We start from the raw sequence: 12,825 nt of genomic DNA on the forward strand, positions 1-12,825 counted from the left end.
GTGTTCGCGAGACTATTGAAAGGCGCTGGGCCGTTCATTCATAGACTATATTGATATGACAAAGAAGGACAATATCGGAGACCATAGGAATGCTATTATTGAGGCTTGTAGTGCTCCATTGTTAATAAATGTTCCTTGTCACAATTGATTGTAGTTTTATTGTCAGTACCATCTCGTTGTGTTCTCATTATGTTCTTCTGGAGTCTAGACAATGGAGGCCCTCGCCAGGATGGAAAGGACGCACCATCATACCCAATGGAAGATGGTTCAATAAGCTTAATTGAGGAGATATAGTATTGAATCTAGACAGTGTTACTGTTACCAGACCGATGTCCAGAGAGACAATTGACTCTGTAGGGGAAGTAACACACAAAGGCGCACCTGCCGCAGTATCGCCAACCCTAACGATATACCAACACATTCAAGTGAATAGAATAGAAACATGCGATATCCTTCAAACAATCAATACTACTATACCTTACACCAGATATTCCTTTCTATTATCATTCCCCACCAACAATGAAGTTCAAGCATCTCGCCCTCCTCCCCAGTCTCTCTTTGATATCCACGGCCACCACCCTCCCAACCTCCAACCCACCATCAACGAATGACACCCTCTGCGACTGCTACATAATCTCCGGCCCGGACCCAGGCTACTTTACCAACTACCACTTCTGGGACTTTCGCAACATCCTTCTCCCAAATGCCACCCAACAACCGGCCCTAGCGCCCCTCGCACTAGACACCACGCTCCTCCTATCCAACACTCCCTTCATCAACGACTGGCGCCCCCAAACTTGGACCAAAACGGGAAACACGGAGCTCCTCCCCATCGCCAACGCCGAAACAAACGTATTCATCGCTCCCAACCCTGACCCCCAGAGCCACGTCTGGCCAAACCCAACATACCTTCTCCTCCAAACAACCCGGCTCGCAGACCACGTCTCAACCGCCGAAATCGAGTTCCTCCGATGGAACATCCTGCACTGTTCACTCCGCGTGAGAATGAGACTCATGTCAAAGGAAACCGCCCTCGGCCCCAGGATCATCTACCCACCCACCCGAAGACCCGAAGACAAGGATTGGGGCAAAGGGAGTCGACAACCCGTGAGGCATAATACCGTGCCCAAAGGCGCTTGCGTCGGACTCTTCACGTACCAGTCCAAAACATGCGAGTCGGATATCGAGATCCTCACTTCTGACCCACCCAATGTGATCCATTATTCTAACCAGCCAGACTACGATCCCGTCTCGGATACCGCTATCCCCGGGGCGGGCTCCATGGTGAATCTTTCGGTGCCGTGGACGGCGTGGTCGACGCATCGCCTGGATTGGTTTCCTGATATCTCGCGTTGGTATGCTGGGGAGACTTTGCAGGCGGTTAAGGCTTATGGTGTGCCTCGGGAGCCGAGTACTTTGGTGTTGAACCTGTGGAGCGATGGGGGGAATTGGACGGGGAATTTGAGGGCTGGGGAGTCGGTGTTCTTGGGAGTTGAGTGGATTGAGATGGCGTTCAATGTTTCTTCCGTGGCTGGGGCGTCTGTTGGCCGTGGTGAGGGCTTGACGAGGTCGCAAGGTGGCGCGGTTCGGAGGGCTGATTTGGGGGATGTTGGCAGAGCTAGGAGTAAGACGTTAGAAGGTGATATCCCGAAGCAAGAGAATATACCCACAGGGGCTGAGGTTGGGTGTCGAAAAGCGTGTTATGTGAGTGACTTTCATTAGGTTCTCCCGGCAGTCACTACGTCTTCATGGTCTTATAAATATTCAATCGACATCTTTACAACAGAGACAACAGTGCCTGTACAAGTATTCACATTGGTCTAGATTGTATCCACAGATATCTAGCACCCAAATCAACCATGTTCATGTCAATGTCCATGTCCGTATCCCAATCCGTCCCCATGTCGCATGCTGTATGTGCATGTAAGCATCGAAAGCGATTTTCGCCGGGTAAACCCAATTCAATGTCATATGTCAGGAGCTTTGCTTCAACTGACGGGTATCACTCGTACATGTGCCAAACGCCGTTATGATCCCAAAACGAACTCTTACAATATGCCCATCCTATACTCTCACAGCCCCCAAACTCCACGCAATGCAAGGAAAAAACAAAAAAGTAAAACGACAAACAAAAGACAACATAATACAACATCGATGGCTTGGTTTTCTTCCTCTTCCTCCCCTTCCCCTTACTGCCCCACCGGGAGGCGTTGCCCTAGAGCAACACCTCCCCGCCGGAGGCCGGATCGAAATCCCCCTCCAGCCCCCCGGCCATCAGCTCGGCCACTATCTTCTTGCGCAGCAGGACAATGTCCCGCGCGCAATAGGATAGTGGCTCGATGCCGATGGCCACCGCTTTTGCGGTAGATAAAAGGAACACCCCGCAGTCACTACCGTTGTCTTGCTGAGGAGAGACAGACGGTAGGACGCGCCATTCCTCCTCAACGTAACGAGGGCCCAATTCGTTACGGAGCCAGTCCTTCATCACCCCCACATGCCGGTGCGAGAGTGAGCCCAACGAGTCGAAATGCTCGATGGTGCGTTCCAACGGCTTGATCACGATAAGCGTCCAGTGTGCACTGTTGTGCACTGGGACAAACACGGTATCCACGTCAAGAAGAGATGCGCCGCCAATCTTGGCACGATTCGCCCAGCGTCGGACAGACTGGTAGCCCTTGTCGCGCATGTTGGAGAAAAAGAAAGTATTGAAAGCGTGGAACCGGGGTTTGTCGCTACGGCCGTTGTTATGATTCGTGCGGCGCAGATAGTCAACGATTAGAGCAAGGTACGAGTTGATAACCTCATCGTTCAGCCACGCCATGGGAGTAAAACACGTAGATAGATCCTTCTTCGTCAGTGGGTCCCCAGCCAGAGTAGTGGCGATGCGGCGGTTGCTGTTTGTGGCCATGGCATTGGATACTCGGCTCATCCACTCCCCTGAGAGAGGACGTACAGCTGGGCCTTCAACACGAACTCGAGCGGGGCTTTGCTTGCGCTTCTCCTCCTCTTCGATCTTTTTCCACTCCTCAGCATAGACAGACGCCGTCCGGCCGGGCGGAAGCGGCTTCGCTTCGGGGTAAAACAGGCTCACGGCCGAGACGGGTCGTCCAAGTGGATGCTCAATCTGTTCTTCCCACCAATGTCCGCCGAGTCCAACCTGCTCATCTTCAATCTCAGTTTTTACCGCCGAACTAGCAACTGGTGGGACATTCTCCTTCTGTTCGTTGGGCGCCTTTTTAGAACTAACGCGGTCGACATTGGGGGACGTGGGATGGAGGTATGGCGCAAGGTCAGGGAGAGTAGGTTCCGGGATAAACTGTTCAATCGGATCCTTGAAACGCACTCGCTTCTTCTGTTTCGGCTTCGCCCCCTCTTTTGGCGCGGGCTCGCCTAGACGTTCGGTGCGTTCGGAAAGTCCAATGTGGGTGGATAGGCGAGGTCCCTGGTCCTTCAAGACTTCGCTGAAGTCCCCAGTTTTCCATGCTTTTTGTAGCGCAAGTTCGCGTTTGCCACGCTCCAGGTTTCTACCTGGCCACAACCGGCGTTTAAGATTGGGGCTCATAGACTTGACCTGCGGAGACTTCTGGACGCCTATCGGTTTCTTAATTCCACTATTAGCCCAGTGGTTCCCTGTACTCTCAGGAGATCGGCTGCCACGCCTTCGAGGATCTCTCGCAGAGTTTGCGGCGTGTGACATGAAGAAAAAATCCTTTGGCATCTCCATGAAAGATGAAGATTCAGTAGTCGGAGATTGTGGAATGTCCAGAGTCAAATCTGGAAAAGGAAGATTCTGTACTGCGGGATAACCTCTCTGTCTACGTCTTTCGTGGTCTCTAATCAGGCGTCTCTGTTCCTCGGGGAGGCGACGAAGTGCTGCAACTCGCGACGGAGAAGCTCTGAGGCCTGAAGAGCGGCTGGAAGGCTGCGGACGGCGACGACCATGTACGTAGTCAATCACGGGCTGCCCTATCATATTCCAAGTTTTGGTAAGAACATTCTTGACAGTTCCGGACGCAATGTAGGCGCCTTGAACAATGGTGTAACATGTTGCCCAGTATGGGAGTAGCATATGCGGAATCTGCCTATTGTAGAGGTTACTGTCAAGTGTATCAACTGCTTGCATCCGCTGATCGCCCGCATTGCCAGATTCATCAGCAGTAGCGTTGTTTGAGCCACTGGAGTCAGGAAGAGAGGTGGTAGGAGATGGTACGTCAAGTGCACCCGTCATGAGAGGCTCTTCTCCTAAGCGCAATACATCAGTGACGGAACCCGTACTGAGTGCTGCAATGGCAGATAAATTATTATGAGAAGGCTGCTCAGGCCATCCACCAGGAATAAGGACATCGGCACTGCCAGGATGACCAATCTGGTCAGTAACGTTTGTGCGAGTAGGCAAATGACTGTCGGCCGCGAAAGCGATAGGAGAGGTCAAATATTGAAATTGCGTACAAGCATCGCGGCGGATGGGAAAGGTAGCGGTCGGCACGGTAGGTTTTTCCTGGATAGGGTATGCAGCTTGGGCTGATGGCGCTTCGGCTCTCTGGGTGTCTTCTTGACTTGTAATAGCGGAATTTGGGAATCCTTCCTCGCTAACCCGTCGATATTTGTTCGACGGACTATCCGTCTCGGCGGTAGTACGGTCAGTCGGTTCATTGAAGCCATCATCGACAGATCTCTTGCGAGAGTTGAACGAAGTCGCGGTAGTAATCGATGTGTTCGACTCAAAGCTAGGAGTTTTGCGGTCCCAAATGGACCTGGTAGTCAAAAGGCTATTGAAAGATGAATCACGTGTGGTGGGAACGCTTGTTCCAATGGTCACTGGCTTATGAGACAGGGACTTGAATATGTTATTCGAATGAGAGCTGTATCTGTTGGTCGAGGTGAATGTATTTGCTTTGTTATACAAATGGCCGATTACGTTGTTCGTAGCAAGAGTATTTCGGAGGAAAGGCTGCGCGATGAACTGCTGCTTGAAGCGGCCGGTCGATGGGTCAATTCGCGCCTGCGGTGAGAATCGCGTCAAAGGTCTGATGATTGGAGCTCGTGTCGCCGGCTTTCCGTCGAGTCTGGTGGCTTTGGGTACACCACCACTCTTTGGAGGAGTAAAATGAACCCAGTAATCAGGCCTGGAGACGTTCTGGTCGGAGGTCATGCCTATGGGCGGGGCGACGTGCTGTGACTGCTCGTTTGAGGAGGGAAGAGGGCTGATATCCATGGGGTCGTAGTACTGCTCTTCGCTCCCCATACGGGTGTCTTCTGTATCTGTCACACTCATGGTCGTGTCCTCCATCACGCGTTGCTGGGTCGAGAAGACGCCAGCGATGGTGGATTTGAAATCAGGACAATTGGGAAAAGTAGGTACGGTTATCAACGTGGAAAATTTTGAAGCGCGTTGTAAGCAAGAAAATCGTGTAGTGAGAAGGCAAAATATGATGATGAACAGAAAGAGTATTAAGATGTCGGTGGAAGTGGTGAAGAGATGAGGGAGGGGGAAAGCAAAACAGATGGGATCGCAATTACTGGCCATGGGTGGTTGCCATGGTTTTTATTGAGGTCGCAACAGTCGCTGGAGTGAATGGCAGCTCCATGAGCGTGCTCCGCGTGATAAACAGATGGCAGGCTGGAGAGGCGCAAAATGAGCCTTCCCACCGGCGCGCAATCTGGAGAAGTGAATTGATGGAAAGGAAGTTAAAGTAGTTCCCGGCATGGTTTAGACGCCCCGAAGCTCACCCACGCTTTCCCCCTTTGGGAGCTTCACGTGATCTGCCCCGTCGACAACATTCAAATCGATCTACAAGTAGCTCCTGAGTATACCACGAACAGTTCTTCTACCATTGAAGACACAATTTCAATATTCTGGCCATTTGCTCCTCTGTATATAATCGAGGCCTCGCTCAATTCGAACCTCCGTAGGCCCTCCCAATCGCTCTTCAACGCGTAACCACACCAACAAATGGGAACAAAGAAAAACAAAAAACAGGGGGGAAAAATACATAACGCATCAAAGTCATATATGTACACCAGAAGACCAGCTATGGTACAGAAATAATAATGACTCGTGACGTTCAGCCAGCTGAACTCGAACCTCACTCTCAGCTTATCTTTCAGATGGCTTTAAATCGGCGCAAGGCCAACTCTGTCAAAGACAAAAGGTGCCCCCTCCATCGCAATCCAAGCAATACCTAGACAGCGTAAGCCAAAGTCCGAAAAGGGTAGGAAAGGGTAAAGGAATCATATACCGGAATATACCACCAGCTTCGTAACCACCTCCACATCGTATCGTACACGAGGTCTCTTAATCCGCGCAAACATCTCTTCTTCGTCCGGCTCGGGGTCAGGAACGAAATCAGGGAATGGCTCCGTCAATGGAGGTGCTTCTGTACCATCAACGCCAGTTGCAATTCGAGGGTTACCAGTCCCCATCATGGTTTCATATTCATGGAGTTTGGAGCGCTTCCGCGATAGTTGATGTTGCCCTTCGGAGATGTCCTGCTGGGTATCCTCCTCTACGAGGGGCGACGTTCGGTTGCTATTTGACAGGCTCTCTCGCCTGCGCTTTTCCCGATAGGCCAGGGTTTCGTAGGCATCAGCTTCCGATTGAGGACCGACAGAGATTGCTCGTCGTCGGGGGTGGCGGATATTCGAGAAGATAGAGGGGATTTCGGAAAAGGTTGGGAACACTTCATGATCCTTGAGTTGTGTGGGAACTTTGCTGTATTGCCTGGTTCTACAGTGAGCCAAAATAACCCGTATTGGATGGAGACAAGACCTGACTTACGACGCTGCGGTAAAGAATCGTCGAGGAAGTATCAGACCCAACTTTTCCAGACCACGAAAGACCGGGGGGAGTAGGCGGAGAAGAGAGGGCTTCATAACCTCTCTCCATGCAACAATCAATGCCACTCCCAAGATGAGGCGCATAGCTGTCTTCAACACCCCTAACTCGTGAAACTTATACGGAACAGTAGCAGGCACGGGGTCGTCCCACGTGATGCTCGTTTTCGCTACGTGCCAATAAGCCACTTGCAACCCAAGTATCACTCCCGCAAAGGCAACACTGTCATCGAAACAAGGACAATCATCGGCGGGCTCCGGATGAAGACGAACAAGAGCTAGGATCACTAATACCACCAGCGTGATCTGTTTTCCGGAAGCCGAGAGTACAAACTCGTCGAAGGCGGCCCCGTAGGCATATTGTATTACTGCAAGTAAGGTTCCCAGCAAACAGCCAATTATCACATCGAAAAACCCATGCATACCGCAGTACAGTCGGCCGAACACAATCGAGGTGACATAGAGGTAAGTTATACCTTGTAGAAACACGTTGACGGCGGGGCTCAAGGTCGAATCGGGCATGTTTAGGAGAGCCAGTGCGTATACGGCGACCGAGACGGCGTTCGTCGAATGAGTCGAGGGAAACCCATACTCCAACGCAGCAGAACCAGACATGGTAATACGCTGTAGCGGGGGCGATAGTGGGCGTGGGAGGCAAAGCAAGTCTTTGATAAAACCGCTAAAGAAGACTCCGGAGGCCAGAAGATTTACCATACTAACCAGTTAATACTTTTAGTCAATGTAATCACAGGTCCACAGCGCAGCGCACTTGGAACTGTCTCGGGCCCATGTACATACCCACGCCCTAAACTTGTATACCCATGCCAGAACAGTATAGGCAAGAAAACCATGAAAAATGTATGCGTTCCGAGATTGGCCGTAAATGCGAAGTAGGAGTCTAGGGCCGGAGTCCGTACCTTCTCCTGCAACCAGGCCAGATATGGCGTCTCATATCGCACCAAGGGGAGAAGTTTCTGTCGTGGCCAGTACCGCCAGGATGGGAGCTGGTTCCGATCTATCACCAGCGCACCGTTAGCATGTTGACGCGCTGAACGACCATCAAGTCAAATAGGGATTGCGACGCACAATGATTAAGGCTTCTCAGGCCAGCATCTGGTGTGCCATTTGGTCCCTTGTCCATATTGCCGGCGGCGTTCAAATCACAGTTGACGCTATCGTTGCGGTCTCCCCATAGATCCCACGGAGGGTCTGCTCAGTTCAATGTCTCGACGCCGATGACAATTTCGTGGAGAAAACCATTCGGAAGTACGAGAGGTGCAGAATTTTCAGTAATTGTCCCTTGTCCACTCGGTTTCAATCAGGGGTAAGAGAATGACAACAGCAGATCGATTTTGGATTAGTCGGGGAAATTGTCCCGCGCTATCCAGCGGTTTGGTTCTTGGGCGGTCAATGCGATTTGAATCGCACGGGGAAGAAGTAAAATTGCTCCTAATACAAGGATGCTACGTTAGTGCTTAGTCACCCCTAATTGGCCCGATACGAGTACGGAGTGGATAATGCATCCTTTCTTTGGTGATTTTTTTTTTTTTTTCTATCGCTCGACATGAGGCTTTTTATGCCAACGGAAGACGGAACATGAAGAACCGCCGAAAGAAATCTGGGTCCGGAAGTCCTACGGGTGCTCTCTTTCTGCATTAATCTGAAGGACTCGGTGCAATGTATGCTCAAGTGGATTCAATATCAAAATAATCCAAGGGTACGAGTGTTTTCTTTCCCATTATTGGTCGGCTTATGATCAGCCTTCAGGAACCTCGGCAGATTGAAGCGCATACACAGTAGAAAAATAAAAAAAATAAAATAAACTAAAAGTGTCACTCGACCGCATCCCCATGTTCGTCTACGGCCGACTCTCCAATATATATATCTTCCTGGTCCACACACGCACACAAACACACCCATCCATGCCTTGTCCAGCACTGAGTTACATACATACATACATACATTGCGTACGAACGAATTAAATTGAAAATAAAGAACAATAGGTTAAACGAAGGCGCTAGAGAACATCCCTCCGGTGAATTGTTTCCACGTGATGGTTCAAGCTTTCTGGGAGATCTTCCATATGGACAGACCATAGTTAATCTCGTAAGGAATGCTTGTTCGTGTTATTATACCCAGAGCCCTCTAAAGAGAATGTTATTGTAGAGACAAAGTCAATATGGACACAGCCTATCAAATCAATCAGAGACCGAATGCCGAATTATGTTGGTAGAGGACTGAATTGTCGACGTGGAACTTGGTTCCGACAAGGCAGATCTCCCAAACGGGAACACTATTGAACCATAATAGATCTCTTGTTAGCAAACGCGGGAGAAAAAGAAGTCGCTCGTAGACCTTCCACATTAGGTATCAAAACATAACGTGATTAGAGACTTTGATATCTTTTCGTCTCCAGCATACTCGGTACTCTCTCAGGCTACCTCGAGTGCGTGACGATCGTCGGGCGAATTCGAGTTGGTTGGTGCCGTAATGAGCCACACACATTCATACGACCATACTACATTGCAACAAGTGGCAGTGGTGTGGGGACATTGGGTAATTGGGTACAGAAGTAGGGTAGGATTGGCTTGAAATTTCTACGGTAGCCGTGCATGATTCGTCTCTGTGACGACAGATGACAGCTGGGTCGAAGGATCCAGTGTTTTCCTCTCCCTCAAGTACACAGTCGTCAACGGAGTACTCCGTAGTAGGGGCATACTATTAGACCAAGACCCGCCAGGGTAAATCTAGCCCGAGATATTGGCCAGTGTCTAGATTGCATAATCGGTGATCGCGGGCCAATCGAGACACTAAGCAGAATCAGCCTTCACGATCGGAGCCGCTTTTAGGGCACGGGAGGGTGAGAGCAAGGTTGCTGATAGGGTCGACCTTGGAAGAAATCCAAGAAGATCAAGGTGTTTGGAAGGTGTGGCCCAGACCACAGGCCAGGAATGCCTTGATTTGAGTGATTGATCCAATCACTCGAGTGACGTTGTGCTAAAAAAAGGTTCAATGCGTTGGGGTGTGGATTGATTTGATTGATATTGATTTGACTGCGTCATGGCCTGGGCAAGTGGTTGCCATGGCACCGCTTCGGCCCGTAAACATCGGGTTTCATGTCAGCTGGAGGAGCGGCCACGCCACACCTGCCATTACTTGATCGGACTACCACAACTATCGTGAAACTTGACATCTCTTTCTTTCTTTTTTCTGTACCTAGACTGTAGCCCTTTATCTTCGACTTCTTTTTTTGTTGTTATTTTCTCGCCATTGTTTTTCTCGATTTCCTTCAACTCCGTCCCGACCATCATCCTCACCTTATCACAGAGCCTATCGACCGCTGGAAACCGAATATTTCCGGGACACCTTTAAACCGGGCAGTGGATCTATCTATACGCAATAGATCAGAAGGGCAGTTCCATTTTCGGCGCCACCGAGCACCACGTTCTTCAAAAATCTCCTAATTCAATCTCAGCCCTCTTGCCTCCGCCATCATGTCGAGTCATATGTACGATGACCAGCCCTATGCAGTGTCACGACGTCATTCGGTAAAAACACCTCCTCCTTCATCCACGCCCCGGCACAGCAGAGGGCGCAGCCAGAGCGTCCGCGTGAGCAATGGAACTGCCAGCACAAATACCAGCATCTCAAGTGGGAGGATGTCGGAAGCGACGAATATCACTCAACCACCGGCATACTCGAAAAAGTTCGTTGTGGTGGGAGATGGTGGATGCGGAAAGACATGCCTCTTAATTAGTTACTCGCAAGGGTATTTTCCGGAGGTAAGGCTCTTTATCTCCCCCGAATGCTACTGAACAGCCTTTTCCGACCGCTGTTCTGACCTGGACTAGAAATACGTCCCGACAGTTTTTGAAAACTACATCACACAAACCGTCCATCGGGCCTCAGGGAAGACGGTCGAACTTGCCCTCTGGGATACTGCAGGCCAGGAGGAGTACGACCGTTTGCGCCCGTTATCCTATCCGGAGACTGATTTGCTCTTTGTTTGCTTTGCTATTGATTGCCCCGCCTCTCTAGAAAATGTGATGGATAAGGTATACCATCTTGGGATTATTTATATGATACATGACACTGACTGGATATAGTGGTATCCCGAAGTCCTGCATTTCTGCCCCACGACTCCGATCATCCTGGTTGGGTTAAAGTCCGATTTGCGCAACAAAAGGACTTGCATTGAACTCCTCAAAACCCAAGGACTGACGCCAGTGACCCCGGAGCAAGGTCAGGCAGTGGCTCGGCGGATGAATGCCTCGTACATTGAATGTAGTAGCAAGGAAATGCGCGGTGTGGACGGGGTGTTCGAAACGGCTGTTGACACTGTTGTGTCGGCTGAAGAACAGTTTAGCTGGAACAACCGCCAAAGTCATAACACCAGTGGTAAAGCTACTGGAGGTGGCGGTGGCCCCAAGAAGGTCAAGAAGCGTACATGCAAGATCTTGTAGACCGCTTTTCTTCTCTCTCGACGTGTCCCATGCCCCCCTCTCTGTTTTTGTTTGATATGCTCCTGTTTTCCGCCGAGAGAAGCCTGGTTGCTTCGGCGGTTTGCTTCTCCTTGTACGCGATATGAATTGGATACGACCGGGAGAGGATGGCCCACGCAGTACAACCCATTATGTGCTTTTCTAAATGTTTTGTTAACGGCGGCCTTTTGATTTTACATCTTCATGTTGCTATACCTGTTTTGCCTTGATGATTGTCTCCATGAAACACTATTACCCTTCCTTTATATCCACTATTATTTGTCTGTGACCACCTTGATTTTTTCAAATTGGCATGTTTTCCTCATGATGTCTGTCACGAATCCGGTCCGAGGACCACTATGTCATATGCATGGGGTGGGTGTTTATTGGCGCTGAGTCTCCCATGTCACTGAATATAAAAACACTGTGAACCCCGAACGATGTTGCTGCCTTGTAGTTTGATAATATATCATCTAGAATTAGAGAGTAAATAATACACACGCCTGAATTTGAACTCCAATACACCAAGCCATGCACCGAACATATTCTGGATCATGTCTCATATCTTAACCGTCGATTTCGCTCCTCTCATCAGAGATATCGTGTTCATGCAGCTCGCTCTGGTCTTCATGAGGCTCCTCTTTCTCCTTCACACCACCTTCTGCCTTCTCCTCCGGTCGTCCCATAAAGTTCTCAAATTGAGACCAGAGAGCTTCGACGGAGCTAAACTCATTACCCACCTATACAGTTGAGCTTAGCCAGTTGTATGTATATGGGAGTCGAAAGATACAACTTACCGCAACAATACTTTCTAGATTTCGGTTCAACCGGTTGATATTTTGCAGAACTTGTTCCATTCCCTGCGCAGATCGGTCAATTCAGGTATGCTCTTTCGATGCTCAAAGCGCTGTGAGCTGTCTGAGATTGTATAACTTACTACGGCGATTTCTCTCACCAGTTCCTCCCGCTGCTGTTCGAACACCGTGGGGGTGGACGATCTGGATTTCGAACCAGGTGTCATGGACATTCTCGTTGTGGTGGACAAATTTGTGATAGTTTACGGGTGTAGGGATCAATATAAAAGTACGGGGATGAAGAATTGACTGCAGATCCTCTCAGTTATGTTGACTCAGAATTATTCGCACTTCCAACGCAGGTCATTAACTCACGAATCGCCAACCATCATGTGGCGCATGAATGATTGTGGGACTGGCCTGATTGGGCATGGTGCAAACAATGCGCGTCCTTTCTGCCGCTGATTCAGTGACCGCTCTGCCCTCCGCCTTTTCAGTTCTCATCATCAATTTACGTGACAGCACCTAGTAGTCCATACTAGATCTAGCATAACTCACATGGAGTGTATACTTATTATGAGTGGTGCCTTGTGTGCGCCTTGAAGCGCGGCTGCGGCGCTCAAGGATTACCTATTATTAACTTCTTAAATTCTCTCCTTGCTAGTATGCTATGCAGCTTACAGACTGAAACTATCGGGTACCAAGTCTGGCGCCCT

The 12,825-nt window shown here is 49.8% G+C and overlaps 6 protein-coding genes across 6 annotated transcripts; 3 read left to right on the forward strand and 3 right to left on the reverse strand.

Annotated features, from left to right (window-relative positions):
* Positions 1-519: 519 nt before the first annotated feature.
* Positions 520-1,824, forward strand: BDV37DRAFT_294713 (glycoside hydrolase family 16 protein; the record flags this gene model as incomplete). Its single annotated transcript, XM_032089694.1, has 2 exons — positions 520-1,704; positions 1,789-1,824. 2 exons carry the CDS (start codon positions 520-522, stop codon positions 1,822-1,824), a joined length of 1,221 nt encoding a protein of 406 aa, XP_031940620.1.
* Positions 1,825-1,826: 2 nt separating this feature from the next.
* Positions 1,827-5,275, reverse strand: BDV37DRAFT_294714 (SUMO protease ULP1; the record flags this gene model as incomplete). Its single annotated transcript, XM_032089695.1, has 2 exons — positions 1,827-4,868; positions 4,965-5,275. The coding sequence occupies 2 exons, from the start codon at positions 5,273-5,275 to the stop codon at positions 2,216-2,218; spliced, it is 2,964 nt and encodes a 987-aa protein (XP_031940621.1). The 3' UTR covers positions 1,827-2,215.
* A 584-nt stretch (positions 5,276-5,859) lies between these two features.
* On the reverse strand, positions 5,860-8,319 carry BDV37DRAFT_250707 (PAP2 domain protein). Its single transcript, XM_032082206.1, has 5 exons — positions 7,921-8,319; positions 7,633-7,849; positions 6,779-7,549; positions 6,240-6,721; positions 5,860-6,182 (listed from the first exon to the last, which is right to left on the reverse strand). Exons 1-5 carry the CDS (start codon positions 7,973-7,975, stop codon positions 6,115-6,117), a joined length of 1,593 nt encoding a protein of 530 aa, XP_031940622.1. The 5' UTR covers positions 7,976-8,319; the 3' UTR covers positions 5,860-6,114.
* A 1,918-nt stretch (positions 8,320-10,237) lies between these two features.
* On the forward strand, positions 10,238-11,408 carry BDV37DRAFT_145892 (Rho4-like protein). Its single transcript, XM_032078893.1, has 3 exons — positions 10,238-10,616; positions 10,686-10,889; positions 10,941-11,408. The coding sequence occupies exons 1-3, from the start codon at positions 10,329-10,331 to the stop codon at positions 11,295-11,297; spliced, it is 849 nt and encodes a 282-aa protein (XP_031940623.1). The 5' UTR covers positions 10,238-10,328; the 3' UTR covers positions 11,298-11,408.
* On the forward strand, positions 11,409-11,773 carry BDV37DRAFT_145893 (uncharacterized protein). Its single transcript, XM_032078894.1, has one exon. The coding sequence runs from the start codon at positions 11,520-11,522 to the stop codon at positions 11,709-11,711; it is 192 nt and encodes a 63-aa protein (XP_031940624.1). The 5' UTR covers positions 11,409-11,519; the 3' UTR covers positions 11,712-11,773.
* A 1-nt stretch (position 11,774) lies between these two features.
* Positions 11,775-12,450, reverse strand: BDV37DRAFT_145883 (DASH complex subunit DAD1). Its single transcript, XM_032078892.1, has 3 exons — positions 12,253-12,450; positions 12,113-12,175; positions 11,775-12,055 (listed from the first exon to the last, which is right to left on the reverse strand). Exons 1-3 carry the CDS (start codon positions 12,340-12,342, stop codon positions 11,882-11,884), a joined length of 327 nt encoding a protein of 108 aa, XP_031940625.1. The 5' UTR covers positions 12,343-12,450; the 3' UTR covers positions 11,775-11,881.
* Between the last annotated feature and the right edge of the window lie 375 nt (positions 12,451-12,825).

Source organism: Aspergillus pseudonomiae (assembly GCF_009193645.1).
Source record: "Aspergillus pseudonomiae strain CBS 119388 unplaced genomic scaffold BDV37scaffold_41, whole genome shotgun sequence".
NCBI lineage: Eukaryota > Fungi > Ascomycota > Eurotiomycetes > Eurotiales > Aspergillaceae > Aspergillus > Aspergillus pseudonomiae.

What these genes read in the sequence shown, in the direction of transcription:
- BDV37DRAFT_250707 (XM_032082206.1), bottom strand. Translation starts at nt 7,975, where the DNA reads ATGGACAAGGGACCAAATGGCACACCAGATGCTGGCCTGAGAAGCCTT. An exon ending in CGATTCTTTACCGCAGCGTC is followed by an intron (nt 6,722 to 6,778) that starts GTAAGTCAGGTC and finishes CTGTAGAACCAG; the next exon opens with GCAATACAGCAAAGTTCCCA. An exon ending in GAAGCTGGTGGTATATTCCG is followed by an intron (nt 6,183 to 6,239) that starts GTATATGATTCC and finishes TACGCTGTCTAG; the next exon opens with GTATTGCTTGGATTGCGATG.
- BDV37DRAFT_145892 (XM_032078893.1), top strand. Translation starts at nt 10,329, where the DNA reads ATGTCGAGTCATATGTACGATGACCAGCCCTATGCAGTGTCACGACGT. An exon ending in CGCAAGGGTATTTTCCGGAG is followed by an intron (nt 10,617 to 10,685) that starts GTAAGGCTCTTT and finishes GACCTGGACTAG; the next exon opens with AAATACGTCCCGACAGTTTT. An exon ending in TAGAAAATGTGATGGATAAG is followed by an intron (nt 10,890 to 10,940) that starts GTATACCATCTT and finishes GACTGGATATAG; the next exon opens with TGGTATCCCGAAGTCCTGCA.
- BDV37DRAFT_145893 (XM_032078894.1), top strand. Translation starts at nt 11,520, where the DNA reads ATGTTGCTATACCTGTTTTGCCTTGATGATTGTCTCCATGAAACACTA.
- BDV37DRAFT_145883 (XM_032078892.1), bottom strand. Translation starts at nt 12,342, where the DNA reads ATGTCCATGACACCTGGTTCGAAATCCAGATCGTCCACCCCCACGGTG. An exon ending in TGGTGAGAGAAATCGCCGTA is followed by an intron (nt 12,176 to 12,252) that starts GTAAGTTATACA and finishes CGATCTGCGCAG; the next exon opens with GGAATGGAACAAGTTCTGCA. An exon ending in ATCTAGAAAGTATTGTTGCG is followed by an intron (nt 12,056 to 12,112) that starts GTAAGTTGTATC and finishes TCAACTGTATAG; the next exon opens with GTGGGTAATGAGTTTAGCTC.